Source organism: Daucus carota, chromosome 9 (genome assembly GCF_001625215.2).
Source record: "Daucus carota subsp. sativus chromosome 9, DH1 v3.0, whole genome shotgun sequence".
Taxonomy (NCBI): Eukaryota; Viridiplantae; Streptophyta; class Magnoliopsida; order Apiales; family Apiaceae; genus Daucus; species Daucus carota.
In genome coordinates, this window is record NC_030389.2 from 15,637,676 (window position 1) to 15,653,370 (window position 15,695).

General features: G+C 39.1%; 2 protein-coding genes across 2 annotated transcripts; both read left to right on the forward strand.

Annotated features, from left to right (window-relative positions):
* The first annotated feature begins 12,326 nt into the window (after positions 1-12,326).
* On the forward strand, positions 12,327-13,391 carry LOC108203781 (uncharacterized). The gene is made up of 2 exons (XM_017372949.1): positions 12,327-12,508; positions 12,590-13,391. Exons 1-2 carry the CDS (start codon positions 12,327-12,329, stop codon positions 13,389-13,391), a joined length of 984 nt encoding a protein of 327 aa, XP_017228438.1.
* A 671-nt stretch (positions 13,392-14,062) lies between these two features.
* Positions 14,063-14,626, forward strand: LOC108203780 (uncharacterized). The gene has a single exon (XM_017372948.1). It carries the CDS (start codon positions 14,063-14,065, stop codon positions 14,624-14,626), a length of 564 nt encoding a protein of 187 aa, XP_017228437.1.
* The last annotated feature ends 1,069 nt before the right edge of the window (positions 14,627-15,695 follow it).

Sequence of the window (15,695 nt, forward strand, 5' to 3'; positions counted from 1 at the left end):
CTTCCCGAACATCTAGAACACAGAATCACTGCCATCAGGGAAAGCAGAGATCTGAATGAGATTTCTCTGGAAAGACTCTACGGAGTTTTGAAAACTTATGAACTTGAGCAAGTTCAGAGTAAACAGAGATATGGCTGGGGTAAAACACAGAACCATTCGAGAGCTCTAGTTGTTGAGTCACCTGTACCGGAAGAAAAGAAGGATGTTGTTGTTCCTTCTAAAACCACTCAGGAATTTGTTGTACCTGAGATGGGTCAGACTGCTTCTTCCAGTGGTGACGAAGAGTTCTATACAATGGAAGAGCTTGAACAGTTAGAAGATCAATCTCTATCACTGTTTGCCAAGAAGTTTGGAAACATGAGATTCAGGAAGAATTCCTCCTACAAGTACAAACCTACTGCCAACAGGTTTCAAAAAGGAGGTTATTCATCTTCTACGAGCAAAGGAGGATACAAGACTGGGGTGGTGGATCGAAGCAAATTTAAATGTTTCAATTGTGGTGAACCGGGACACTTTGCAACTGAATGCAAACAGCCCAAGGTTCAAGGAAAGAGAAAGGATTCGTACGACGAGCTGAAGCAGAAGTATGATGCACTAGTGAGAAAGCATCAGGGTGCTTCTGGAAATCAAAGTTTCAAAAGCAAGTCTTATCTGGCAGAAGGGAAAAGCTGGGATGATACAGACAGTGATGAAGAAGAGCAGATAGGGAATGTTGCTCTCATGGCTAATGCTGGATCATCTTCACCTCCTCCTGTTGGAAGCTTTCAGGTAGATCCTACATGCCCTAAACTTTTTATGCAATTAGGACTTGAAAGAGATGATGCTATTAAAAAGATGAAAGCTGCCAATCTTAAAATTAATACTTTAGTCTTAGAAATTCATGCTTATAAGATGAATGAGATGAAAGTATTAAAACCTAAAATAGAACAACTGACTATGGATTTAGGATTACAATGTGCTAAAGTCAGAGTTCTAGAGAAAGGTGAGATTGCTTTAAGACTTCAGCTAGACGAAGAGAAAGTGAAATGTAAAGCCTTTAAGGATGCCTCCACTATAGTCAAAGAGCTTAATGATAAACAAGAGATCAAGAGAACTGTTGGAATAGGTTTTGACTATAACAAATCTGTAGGTAAGGCTAGTAACATTACTCCTTTTAAGAAGAGTGCTGAGGAGAGAGGGATTCCTTTTGTTTTGAAAGATTCCCCTAAACCTTTGTTTAAATCCTCAGAAGCTGAACCTCTGTTAGAAACTCCTGTTGTCATTAGATATGAACTCAAACAGGAAGATCTTAAGATGAAAGAGAGTAATGTGAATAGAGATGAGATCCTGACATCACTGAAACCAATCAAAGTGAAAGGCAATGTTAGGTTGCCTAAAGCTGGTTTAGGTGTCAACTCTGAGAGAACTAAATTCAACAAGCCCAATAACTTTGTGAATAGTAAGAACAGAGACAATAGATGTCATTCTACTGAGAACTTTAAATCTGTTAACAAGGTTAGAGTAGAATCTATTGATGTTCCTGCTACTATGACTGATATGCCTGTTGCTCCTGTTTTTGATGCATGTCATAAATCTTGTAGTGTTGATAATTGTATGACTTGTGCTTTCAATTTGATGTCTGCTTATTTTAAAAATTTGCATGCTAAAAATGAAAACACATCACCTAGACAACACACAAACTACAAGCATGCTAGATCAAAGACTGCTAGTCCTACTCATGTGAGAAAGGAGACTTATGTTCCAAAGCCTAAAACCAATGTTTATAAGGCTGTTGTTAAGGAAGTAAGTTCAGTCAAGAGTGAGCCAAATATCAGTCCAAGAGGCTCTGTTGTATTACCTGATAGAAATCAATTCTTCAAGTCTGCTGGACCCAATCAAGTGTGGGTCCCAAAGAATGTCTAATCAAGTTGTCTTGTGCAGGGTGCCAGTGGAGTGATTCGAGTTACTTGGGTGCTTGACAGTGGAACGTCAATGCACATGAATGGCAATAGATCCCTGCTGGAAGACATAAGAGAAGGAGCTGGCCCAACAGTCAGTTTTGCTGATAATAGCAAAGGTCGTACTGTGGGATATGGCAAGTACAAAATTGGAAGAATCATCATAGAGGATGTTTCTTTAGTTGAAGGACTTCAACATAATCTCCTGAGTGTCAGTCAATTTTGTGACAAAGGATATTATGTTCACTTTGAAAAGGAGATATGTATCATCAAACATATCAAGGATAAGCGTTCTTCACTATGTGGCGTAAGGAAAGGCAACATATACGTAGCTGATTTATCTTCAGGACCAGGAAACGAAGTTCACTGTTTCTACGCTAAAGCGTCTACTGAAGATAGTTGGTTATGGCATAAGAAACTCTCACACCTCAACTTCAAAACCATGAACTCTCTAGTCAAGAGAGATCTAGTGAGAGGTTTGCCTTCCTTGGAATTCTCAACTGATGATCTCTGTGAAGCTTGTCAGAAAGGAAAAGCGAAGAGAGCATCTCACAAAGGCAAGACCATCAATACCATTACAGATCCACTTCATTTACTGCATATGGATTTGTTTGGCCCCGTAAATGTTGCATCAATTGATGGAGGAAGATATGCCTTGGTTATTGTGGATGACTTCTCGAAATTTACTTGGGTTTACTTCCTTACTTCTAAGGATGAAACTCCGTTGACAGTGATTGATCATATAAAGTTAGTTGAATTGGATAAGGGTGTGCCAGTGAAAGCTGTAAGGTCAGATAATGGCACAAAATTCAAGAATCAAACTCTAATCAACTTTTACTCTGAAAAGGGAATTAGAAGGCAGTATTCAGCACCAAGGACTCCACAGCAGAATGGAGTCGTCGAAAGAAAGAATCGTACATTGATTGAAGCTGCAAGGACAATGATTGCTGAAGCAAAGCTTCCTCTGTACTTTTGGGCTGAAGCTGTGTCTACTGCCTGCTATACCCAGAATAGAACTTTGATCAATAAGGATCATATGAAAACTCCATTTCAGCTGTATAACAACAAGAAACCATATGTCAAACATCTTCATGTCTTTGGAGCCAAGTGTTATGTTCTCAAAGATGGAGAAGAGAACTTGAACAAGTTTGAACCAAAGGCATCTGAAGCAATTTTTGTTGGTTCTACTAATAATGCTTATAGAGTCTTTGTAATTGATACTCTGTCAGTGAAAGTTAGTGTCAATGTTACATTTGATGACACTAAACTTCCAAGTATACAATCTGCTGATCCATCTGAATCTCTGAAGTTTGACAACTATCCAGATTCTGATTCAGATGATGATGTGCCACCTGAGGTTGCAACAGGTGATGACAACAATGATGATAATGATCCAGGCAATGGTGGAGGAAATGGCAATAATACTGGAGATTCCACTGATGCTAGTGGTGGATCATCAAGTCAACCTGGCAACAACTCAGGGGGAGCTGGTGGATCAACTAGTCAGACACATCAGCTTACTGACAATACAGCTGAATCATCTAGGACACAACTTCCAAGGGAAAGGATTTGGAGCAGAGATCATCCCTTTGATCTTATAATTGGTGATCCTGATGTTGGTGTAAGGACTAGAAGTGCTACGACGAATGAATGTCTATTCTCTGGTTTTCTTTCACAATTAGAACCAAAGAAAATAGATGAAGCACTTGCTGATCCTGATTGAGTTCTTGCCATGCAAGAAGAACTCAATCAATTTGAGAGACAAGAAGTCTGGGCCCTAGTTCCAAGGCCAAAAGGAAAGTCTATAATTGGAGCTAGATGGGTCTTCCGTAACAAGTTAGATGGTGATGGCATTGTTGTAAGAAACAAAGCCAGACTGGTCGCAAAGGGTTATTCTCAAGAAGAAGGAATTGATTATGATGAAACCTATGCTCCAGTTGCTCGTCTTGAAGCCATCAGAATATTCCTTGCATTTGCTGCACATTCCAACTTCAAAGTTTATCAGATGGATGTGAAGAGTGCATTTCTGAATGGAAAGCTAGAAGAAGAAGTATATCTGGAACAGCCCCCTGGCTTTGAAAATCCAGAATTTGCTGATTTTGTTTACTTCTTATTCAAAGCTGTCTATGGGCTCAAGCAGTCACCAAGGACATGGTATGACACTCTCTCTGAATTTTTAATTGAAAACAATTTCACTAGAGGTGTCATAGACAAAACTCTCTTTTACAAATTGCATGATAATAATATGATATTTGTTCAAATATATGTTGATGATATTATATTTGGTTCTACTAACGATAACTTGTGCAAGAGGTTTGCTAAGTTAATGCAGAGCAATTATGAAATGAGTATGATGGGTGAGCTGTCCTACTTTCTTGGTCTTCAAGTAAGCCAAAAGGAAGATGGCATCTTCATTTGCCAGTCAAAGTATGTAAGAGATCTTCTGCGAAAGTACAATCTAGAAGACTCTTCTCCGGCAAAGACACCCATGGCCACTGCCACAAAGCTTGACCAGGATAAATCTGGTAAGAAAGTTGATATCTCAAGCTATCGAGGTATGATTGGCTCTTTACTCTATCTCACTGCTAGTAGGCCAGATATTATGTTTGCAACATGTTTGTGTGCTAGGTTCCAAGCTGATCCTAAAGAATCACATCTTATAGCCGTCAAAAGAATCTTTAGATATCTTAAGGGTACACCTGGTTTAGGTATTTGGTACCCTAAGAATACTGGTTTTGACTTAACCGGCTATACAGATTCTGATTATGCAGGATGCAGGATTGATAGGAAAAGTACGTCTGGAAGCTGTCAATTTCTAGGACGTCGGTTGGTTTCCTGGTACAGCAAGAAGCAGCATTCAGTGTCTACTTCTACTGCTGAAGCTGAGTATATAGCTGCTGGAAGCTGTTGTGCTCAGATACTGTGGATCAGAAACCAATTGAATGATTATGGGATTTCTGTCGACAAAATTCCAATATTTTGTGACAACACAAGTGCCATAGCCATTTCCAACAATCCGGTTCAACATTCCAGAACCAAGCACATAGATATCAGGTATCATTTTATTCGAGAACATGTCATGAATGGTACAGTGGTGTTACATTTTGTGTCCACGGCTGATCAAATCGTTGACATCTTCACTAAACCACTTGATGAATCCACTTTCTCTAAGTTGGTTTGTGAGCTAGGGATGTTAAATATGACATGATTCTCATTGTATATATTTTTAATATGCCTTATATATTTTTATATAATTTTGTGAATTTTCTGTGTATTTATAGGTATTTTATTAGATTTTATATGATTGTCTGTATATTATTTGATAATTATCTGTGTAATTATGCATGTCTATGTAATTACCTGTAATTTTCTAAATGCCTGATTACTCCCCTGTATTATTCTCTAAGCATTTAGATAATTATTTGTATTTATTTTGTATTTTTCAAAATTAATTAAGCATAAATATTTGAATTTAAGTTAATTCATTTTTATGAATTAAAGTTAAGTTCATAAGTATTTATATTTAATTAAAGTTGAACTTTACGAAATATTTGTGTAATATATAATATTCTTTTTTATTATAGATTTTTGATTTTAATTGCAAAATGTTTTCTCTTGAAAGAAATCAAAAATCGATTTTATATATTTATTTCTATTTTAAGTTTGTTGCATGCTTGTAAAGTATATCTTATTGGTATCTATGTTGTGAATACTAATATTTGTGAATATTTATGTGGTTTGTAAATATTCAAGTAATTGACGGTTGCAATAACTTTGTCGTCAATATCAGGGATAGACACTGGAATTGCTGGTTCTTAATTGAACCAAGTGCCTTCATAGGCATCCGAGGGAAACTTGGACATGTTGCCATCTAAAACGTCCTTGTCTACCCTCCCGGAAGGAACATTTCCGGATCCCCTAAGGGATCTTTCACCCTTGAAGGTGAAAGGCAATCTACTCTGGTAGAGGATTCTTCTAAGGATCAAGTGCCTTAACAGGTATCTGAGGGAAACATAGGTTTCATGCTATTGAAAGGCCTATTGTCTACCCTCCCAGAATCAAACTCTGGATCCTTTAAAGGATTTGCTACTCTCTGAAAGTAGTTGGCAACTTGTGGACTATGACTTGGATTTATCCGACGAGTCTAACGAGGACTGGGAATTACGAACTCCCATTGCACCACCAATGACCTTCCATGAGGAGGCAAAGGTGATCTTAAAATTGCAGGGACATCACACCATCTATGGAAGTGCAAGATTTGTGTGGAGTGAAACACTTACAGAATTTATGAGTGACCCCTTTACCCATAAACTGATAGATATTTTGAGTGTCGAGTGATACACGTGCAGAATGTTTTTGTGAGACACCCACTGTTTACCAAATTTAAACCTTATTGTTCAAAATTGGTATCAAAAATGTTTTATCTACGTGGATGCTTACTATGGTCAGTTTTTCAAAACATGTTAAATGAAAACTTTTCAGATTACACTTTCTTTTATGATCAGGAACTGCTTGGAAATGTGCAAGTAGATTTGCCGTCACTGGCTTCCGGAGGACAATTTGTTCCTCCACTACCTTTGAACCCATTTCAGGGAACATTGGTAGTATACACAGGTACATCTGGAGCTATGAGTGAATCGAGTGATGAAAGGCAAACACCGAGCGATACACATGCACGTGAGGCTAGTGAAACAGCTTTGAGTGTACGTCAGGTGAGTGCACACACTAACACAGCTCCATTTGAGGAACAAATTGCTAAGTTACAAGCTGAACTTGCCCGAATGATTGCGGAGAATGAGAAATTGAAAGGTGCACAACTGGTCACCTTAGAGAAGAAAGTAGAGGAGGAGCCATCCAGTTCTTACAGGGATGAGCTTAGAGCTGATATCCAGAGTTTGACTGTCGAAATGAGATCCAACCATGAGCTCTACATGTCTAAATTTGATGAGATCGACAGCAAACTGGATCAACTTCTCAGGAACTCCAAGTCTGATGCTCCAACCTCCGGAGAGGATCCCTCAACTAAGGGGGAGAATAGAGACAAGGGAGGAGAAGACAAAGGAAACAGCTCCAATCAAAGTAACAAAGGGAATACAAACACCAACACTTCTGATTCTGCACCTGGCAGAGAATCTGAAAAGTCAAAAGGCAAGCAACCCATGCATCAACAGGAAGACAATTATGATGCCTTTCCTAAGGAAATGGATGATGATGATGTGTTTGATGCCATTTACTGCCAGAATCACGAAGATGGTGCATTTGATGAAGATTATGTGTTCCAGACTGAAGAGGAGGCTGTAGATCTTGAACATGAAGAGTTGGTGAAAAAGTTCAAGTTGGAAAATGAAGCTAGGAAGAGAAAGCTCAGGGACTTTCAAAAGCTTCGAGAGGACAAGCTCATCACAGAAGAGGAAATCAAGAAGGAAAAGCAAAAGATCTATGATGCTGCCTGTGTGCAGAAGAATCTTGATGTGAAGCATAAAGTTGGTAAGAGTTGGGACATTGCTCGCAGAATTTTCAATGGACCTCAGAGGGAACCCTTCGATGACAGGAAGTTCATGTCTCTTATCTATGATCTAAGGGAGATAAACCCTGATGAGGATTTATTCATGCATGCCCTTTCTCTGGAGTTGTGGTACATTACTGTTGCAGTCAGGAATCTGCTAGATCAATGGGAACTCATCATATACACAAGGAGAAACGGGACATTCAGACTCTCAGTTGAATTCTTAAAGTCATTTACAGTAACTGAGCTCTGGGTGCTTCGTAACAAAGTCAAGCGAAGCTCTAATTTGAATGAACTCCTTCGAGACAAGCTGATGGAACATGCTGATTTCAATAGCCCTCAGATTGTCAAGAATCCTTACTGTCTGAAGTTCATCAATGACGACGTCATAAACACCTTGTATCTGAATGATGAGTCCTTCCCAAAGTACCCGGTGAACCAACTGATCCTTGCATCTACTCTCCTGAGAACCAAGGGATTCGCTTCGAAAGAGAAGGCTGATGCTGATAAAGTTATAGCTGACTACTGTCTTCGGAATGGTATTTCCAAATATACAAGGAAGATGAAGCAAGTCACAAAGACTCAGCCTGCTGACTTTCAGGAGGACCCTGTGGATTTGGAAGTTATGCACCAACTGGCTCTGGCTAATGAAAGGAAGAAACGTGCTGAAGCCACTACTGCTGCTCAGCCATCCAGGGAAGAACCTTCAACTCCTATTCTTCACAGTTCTGATACTGAAGAAGGAGAAGTTGATACTTAGATTATATAGGGTATTGTAACATATGTTCTAAAAGAACACCCCTTTTGTAATCTACTTATTATGTTTGAATCTGGTAAATGTTTAATGAATACCAGAAACTTTTGCTATTTATCTTTCAATGTTTAATCCTTTGTCTTATCAGTTAGTTGAGTTATCCTCTCGATAATTTGCATGTTATGTTAACAAACAAATAGGGGGAGATTGAAAGGCATATGTTAAGCCTATTTGTAATTAAGAGGAATCAACTCAACTCTGATAAGAAAGCAAGTAAATAGCAAGTACTGTTATCCGGAATCCGTACGAAGAACGTCAAATGATTTATTGAAGATTTTATGTCAGAAGAATTTCAGGATGCTGCTGCAAACCACTGGAAGAAGTTCATTAATATGATCAAGCCTCAGTGCACAAATAATCTTTTGTAGCACGTCCAGAAGATCAGAAGGTATAAAGTTTCAATACTTTATTTATTCAGAAGATTCCATATTGAGTCAACAAATGAAGAAGAAGAACTAAGAAGACGAAGAATCGACGAACAAGTCACAGCTTCAGTGTTTAAATGACAAGGAATATTTAATTGAGCTAGTTACAGATGAACCAGACAGTACATTTGTGTATCAGCTCATCAGATTAAATATTCTACGTCAAAAGAAAGTGGCCGTTCATTCAAGTCGAAGATCTTAATTGTTTACAGAAGACTGAAGACTCTGAAGAAGAAGAAAAGGGATAATTGATTATCTAATTATTTATTTCACTTCTCAAAATAATTATATTGGATGTGTAATTTATTTATTAAATTAATTCTATCTCGAATTAATTTAATTTATGAATTTATGCATTTAAAATAATTAAGTGAATATTAATTGGTTAATTAATTAAAGGGAAAATGGATTGTCTACTTGTAAAACATAAGGAAAGACAATCTATTTGATTGTCTACTTGGAAAACTACAAGGAAAGACAATCTAAAGGATTGTCTAAATGTTTAATCAAAAGGAAAGACAATCCAAGGCTTTGTCTTGTTAAATCAACAAGGTAAGACAATAACTATGATTGTCTTACCTCTTCCTTTTCCTTCCAACAGAAGGAAAGACAATCCTTGAGATTGTCTTACCTTCTCATTAGATTGTCTTACCTTCCCATTTCATTGTCTTGCCTTAGCTTAAGTTGTCTTGCCTTGCTTGTTTTGGCAAGACAAAGTGCTAAATTGTCTTAGCCACCACTAGATTGTCTTTGCACCATTGTCTTGCCTAGTTCATGGGATTTGCCTATAAATATGGCCTCCCCCCATTCATTTGTTCTTGTTCAAAGTGCTTGTAAGCTTTCAAGTTGTGCTAAACTTGCTATTCGTTAAAACCACAGTTTATTGTGCTTTGATCATTCGGTTGTTTTGTTCCACCGAGTTAGAATACTTTCTGTCAAATTTATTCTACGAACTAGTGGACATTAAAACGAACCATATTAATTATATAACGACTTAAAACATTGTTATATTAATTAATCTTAATCTGATTAACAAGTTACATTCCAATCAGATTTATTCCGCCGCGATTATTTTTAGTGACGATTGTATTCAACCCCCCCTTCTACAATCGTTCCAGGACCTAACAGTTGACATCACCAAGTATCGAGGTATGATTGGCTCTCTCTTGTACTTAACTGTTAGTAGACCGAATATTATGTTCGCAACTTGTTTATGTGCTAGATTTCAGGCTGATCCTAAAGAGTCTCATCTTATAGGTGTTAAGCGTATTCTTAGATATCTTAAGGGAACCCCCAATCTAGGGATATGGTACCCTAAAGATATTGGTTTAAATCTAATTGGCTATACAGATTATGACTTTGCAGGATGTAAGATTGATAGGAAAAGTACTTCAGGAAGCAGTCAGTTTCTTGGAGGAAGGTTGGTGTCATGGTATAGCAAGAAGCAACACTTTGTATCTACGTCAACAGCGAAAGCTGAGTACATAGCTGCTGGAAGTTGCTGTGCTCAAATCTTGTGGATGGGGAATCAACTACAAGATTATGGACTCATGTTGGATAAAATTCCGATTCCATGTGATAACACGAGTGCCATTGCCATTGCCAACAATCCTGTTCAACACACCAGGACAAAACACATTGATATCAGGTATCATTTTCTTCGAGAGCATGTCATGAATAGAACAGTAGAGTTACACTTCGTACCTACGAATCAACAAATTGCAGACATCTTCACTAAACCACTAGACGAATCCACTTTCTCTAGGATGGTTGGTGAACTTTGGATGTTAAATATGTCTAATTAATTAGACAAGAAATAACTACAATTTGTTCGTAAGTTCACAAGTTTTTAAATATCCATATTTTCAGGACTTGTGAATTTACAAAGAGCATCCAGTAATTTACATATTTATCTGATAATTAGTTTTAATTATTTGCCATGATTTATGTAATTTGCATGATCTTATATGATTATTTGATTATTTGATTTATGCGCAAGTTCCCTGGGCGCAAACTCAAGCGCAAATTCACTTGCCTTGGCGCAAGTTTTTGGTACTATATATATACATATTTATATATACTGGCGCAGATTCGGACATTTGAGTTAGTTCCTGGCGCCAATTCAAATTAACTAACCACGGTTAATTTGAATTCGTCCAGGATGAACTCATTAACCATGGTTAGATGTTGAAGCCTATAAATAGATCTTTGTAGTTTCATTTGAAACTAACTATACACTTTGTAAGTGCACACACTATACACATTCTCGAGAGCTAAGTTAGAATATCGAGATAATCGAGAGTTTGTATTTGAGTGGTTGTAGTCTCTGTAGCCGACATACGTGTTGGAATTTGTAGCACCCGAGGATTATTTCTAATACAAGAATATTCCCCGACTTGCTGGAGTTGTGTGACTATGATTGATTTAAAAGGACTTAAAAAGAATTATTCCGCAATCGAATTAATCGAAGAAATTGGTATAGACGTATTCAACCCCCCTTTCTACGTCTGATTGGACCTAACACACCTTGCAAAGAGATTCGGATTCACAAGTTATACAGTCTAAAGAGAGGCACGTGTAACCTTCCTGACACTTTTTCCGGGCATTAGCCGGACAAAATTCAATTATTATGGCCTCTTTGTTTGGACTTTTGCGAGTTCAGTCCTTAAACACAACTGTTTTTCCATATTTCTCGTTAACGGTAGCCCCGACAAGCTATCCGTGATTTACATATTTGTAAAAAATATCCCTATTATTGTGACACATAATTTTGGGGGTGTTGTATCAATTCCTCTCACAACACTTTTTGGCGCTATAAGGAGGGGATGACTAATCTTAGAGAGGAGAGATGTCAGACATTCACGAAAATCGAGAAAATCCCAATACGCCGGAGGAAATTACCAAAGGCACTGGCGGTACTACGAGCGGGGAATTGACACGTGAACAAATGCAGGCAAAAATGAAGCAGATGAGTAGAAAAATCACCTCGTTGAAGAAAAAATCAGCAAGGTCGAAAAGGGCGAAAATCGTTACGCCCACCAAGCTGAATTTTGATGGAGAAGGCAGTAGAAAAGAAGGTGACAACCCCGAAAGGGAGGCTGATCCAGGAGAAAATGATGAAGAGCGCTCACAGCTGCCGGTATAAGTTTATTTGATCGCATAGGAAGGAAACTAACCGAGCAAGACTTGCGGCACAGGCTTGACAACAAGACCCCTCATGGGGATAAACCCGAAGGTTCGCAATCCAAGGATCCTCCCAGCCAAAGAAGGGAAAAGCCCCCGTATGAGGCTGGGTCGCAGGACAATAACCGCAGGCCTTCGAAGGTGATCTCGATTCACGACTAGGAGAAGAGTTCAGGGTCTCATAATGATGAAAAAGTTAACAAGAAAAAGGGACAGGTCTATGGAGATGACTATGAGGTTGCACTCTGCGATGGGGATGACAAATTCAAAATGGAACAGCTACTGGAGGATTTAAAGAAGGTGAAGGCGGATAAGAATTCAAAATCCGAGCTTACCATGAAGTCTCCCTTCACCAAAAGGGTTAGGGAGTCACCCTTGCCACGTATCTACAAGGGGTAGGCGACTTGAGATTTAACGGAACCACGGACCCAGTGGAGTACCTAAGCCGGTTTGACTCCGAAATGGAGGTTTACCAGATCCCGGACCTCACAAAATGTCGCTTGTTGGCTGCAATTCTCAAGGACGACGCTCACCACTGGTTTAAGAGGCTTCCCGCAAATTCCATTAATTCTTGGAGGCAGATGAACGAGCAGTTTGTGGGACAATTCAGGGCATCCGTTACATATGCCCCACCTGCTAAAACGTTGGCTAACATCAAGTAGAAGGAAAACGAAACGCTAAGGGAATGCTTCAAGCGCTTTAACTCTAAGGTACCTTGTGTCAGGCCGACCTCGAAGGAAACCCTAAAAAATTTCCTAATAGTTGGTGTGAGGCCTGGAACAAATTTCTGGATGGAATTGCAAGGACTGGAACCCGAAACCCTGGCTGACTTCTTTGCTAGGGCCGAGCCCTACAAGGTCATTGAAGAATCTCTAGCTAAGCTGAAGATGGAGTCAAAATCTAAAAGCCGCAATAGCTGGAAAAGAAAAAGAGATAGATCTTACAACCCTGAAAAGAGGGGCGCCTATAAAAGGAACCCCTACACAAGGCCAGCTGGTGAGAAGCCTTCAACCCGTGATGGCAAGACTTCACCCATCTCGGTGAATGCAACCAGCACGCAAGGCTTCGACAAATCAAGGCTAACTCCAAGGAAACCCCGGGACCCTCAATATATCGAATACAGGCCTCGTACAGCCTCCGTTGAGCACATTTTCGAGGTTGGAGAAAAGGCTAGGCTTTTCAGGAAGCCTTTCCGAAGTGGCCCTCTGGGGAAGAAAGACCAAGGCAGGTATTGTGCCTTTCACGACCTGAACGAGCATGACACTACAGAATGTGTGCACCTCAAGGATCACATAGAGGATCTCATCGGGAGTGGATATTTGACAGAATTTGTGGCCAAAAAATACAAGGACAAGAAGGCCAACAAGGCGAATGATCAAGGGGCCAGGCGTAACACCAGGGCTGGCAGTGTGCGAACTATCATTGGAGGAGCGTTTGTCGGAGGCCAGGGAAGGAGTGCTATGAGGAGATATGTGCCGGAGGCCCATGGGCAACCCCTAACCAATGTGTGCAACCTATCTGAGTGAACTCCCAAATTGTTCAGGGGAGAACCCATGGATATAACCTTTACCGAGGAGGACACATGCACAGTTCACCATCCCCACGGTGATGCCCTGGTGGTGACGGCGGTAGTTGAAAATATCAATGTGCACAGGCTTCTCGTGGATAACGAAAGCTCTGTCAACATCCTAGCTTACAACACATATTAAAAGATGAAAATGGCAGATAAGGACAATGATGGCTTGCCATAATGAATTATATGGCTTCATAGGAAACGTTGTCCAGATTTTTGGAAGGGTGAGTTTGCCCATCACCCTTGGGATGGTACCGTTGGCTACCACCCAGGTTGCAGAATTCATGATAGTGAATGAGGACATTTCCTACAACGGGATCCTGTGCAGACCAATTCTAAAAAAAATGCGGGTCGTTACCTCAATCTATCACCTTTCGATGAAATTCCCAACCCCAAATGGAGTAGGATGTGTGCGGGAATGCCAAGCAGACTCTCGAGAATGTTATAGCATGGTCTTAAGTTCCGCAGAGAAGTCCTGCAAAGAGATCCAACTCATACACGGGGGTACCACTAAGAATTGTTACAAAAAGGTGGATCGAAAGGAGAAGCCCTAATTGAGAATTAAACACTATTGATAAACAGATAAACTCAAATCCATTCACATATCTAAAATACTCTTTTGTAATGGACAATACTACACGATTCATTCTTGATATTATGAATGCAGAAGAAGAAGAGCACCAAACAAGGATGAGAATGAGTGCGACTTACCTTCATAATCAGCGTGAAAGAGTAAATTCTATCTCGTATCATGGTGGTTCAACCATGAATCATCGTGTAATTGATCGCAATAGAGAAGAAGGTCATGCTAGACTGTATCGTGATTATTTTTCTAATACGCCTTCATATAGAGATACAGAATTTCGTCGAAAATTTCGGATGCGTGAATCATTTTTTATGCGAATTGAAAAAGCAGTTACAGCTCATGACAATTATTTTACTCAACCAACTGATGCTATGGAAATTCGTGGTATGTCTTCACTTCAGAAAGTGACAGCTGCATTTAGGATGCTTGCATATGGAACAACAGCTGATGCTGTTGATGATTATGTTCGAATTGGTGAGAGTACAACAATAGAGATTCTAAGAAGATTTTTTAAATCAATTGTTGAAGTCTTCGGATCCGAATATCTCAGATGCCCAAATACTGAAGACGTGTCTAGATTACTAGCAGAGAATGGACAATGAGGCTTTCCCGAAATGTTGGGTAGTATTGATTGTATGCATTCGAAGTGGAAGAACTGTCTAGCTGGCTGGCAAGATATGTACACAGGTCATGTTCATGAACCAACTATTATATTAGAAGCTATATCTTTAAAAGACTTGTGGATTTGGCTTGCTTTTTTTTTTTTGGATTACTCGGGTCCTTAAATGATATTAACGTGGTAGATCGGTCTCATATTTTTGAAGAATTGGCAGAAGGTCGCGACCCTGAAGTGAGGTATAAAAATGGACATGAATATAATATGGAATATTATCTTGCTGATGGTATATATCCCTCTTGCCCAACTTTTGTCAAAACTATTTCAAAACCTCTAGGTAACAAAAAAATATTTTGCAATGGAACTAGAATCTGTTAGAAAGGATGTTGAAAGAGCATTTGGAGTGTTACAATCTCGGTTTGCAATGATTCGCGGACCATCACGTTTTTGGGATGTGGGCACAATGAAATATAATATGACGCCTACATAATATTACACAACATGATCATTGAAGATGAAAGAGATTTACGTATGGAAGAAGAACACGTTGAAACAAATACTGAAATACCAACATGTACGCAAATACAACGTCATCCAAGTTCTTTTAGAGAATTCATTCATGTGCACCAGCAAATTCAGAACAAATAAACAAACACAAATGGGAAAAGATGTACTAAGAAACTACTATTGCCAACCCTGCCAAAGGCGAACTATTCTAGCGAAAAAAGTAGTAAAGTGACTGATGGCTTCGCCAGAAGCTCCACCACCCTCCTAAGACTAAAAGTTAAAGACTTAAAATATATTAACCATTTCTCTTATGCAAGGTCTGAAAACAAAACTAAATCCAGGATCGTGAAACCAAATAATTCAGATACTTTAACTGAGTAGCACAAACTGAACAATTAGTCATAAGCACAAACAAAGCAATTATATTATTAAATCTAACCGTTTAGCAAAAAAAAATAGCCTCGAACCAAAACATAATATACCTTATCTTGCAATGTCAATCTACTTTGTTCCCTTCCACATATCTAATTGTAGAATCCAATAAATTT

Excerpts from the sequence above, each read along its gene's own strand:
- LOC108203781 (XM_017372949.1), top strand. The coding sequence starts at position 12,327 with ATGGAGGTTTACCAGATCCCGGACCTCACAAAATGTCGCTTGTTGGCT. Across the intron at positions 12,509-12,589 it reads TATGCCCCACCTGCTAAAAC|GCCGACCTCGAAGGAAACCC; the intron begins GTTGGCTAACAT and ends ACCTTGTGTCAG.
- LOC108203780 (XM_017372948.1), top strand. The coding sequence starts at position 14,063 with ATGGACAATACTACACGATTCATTCTTGATATTATGAATGCAGAAGAA.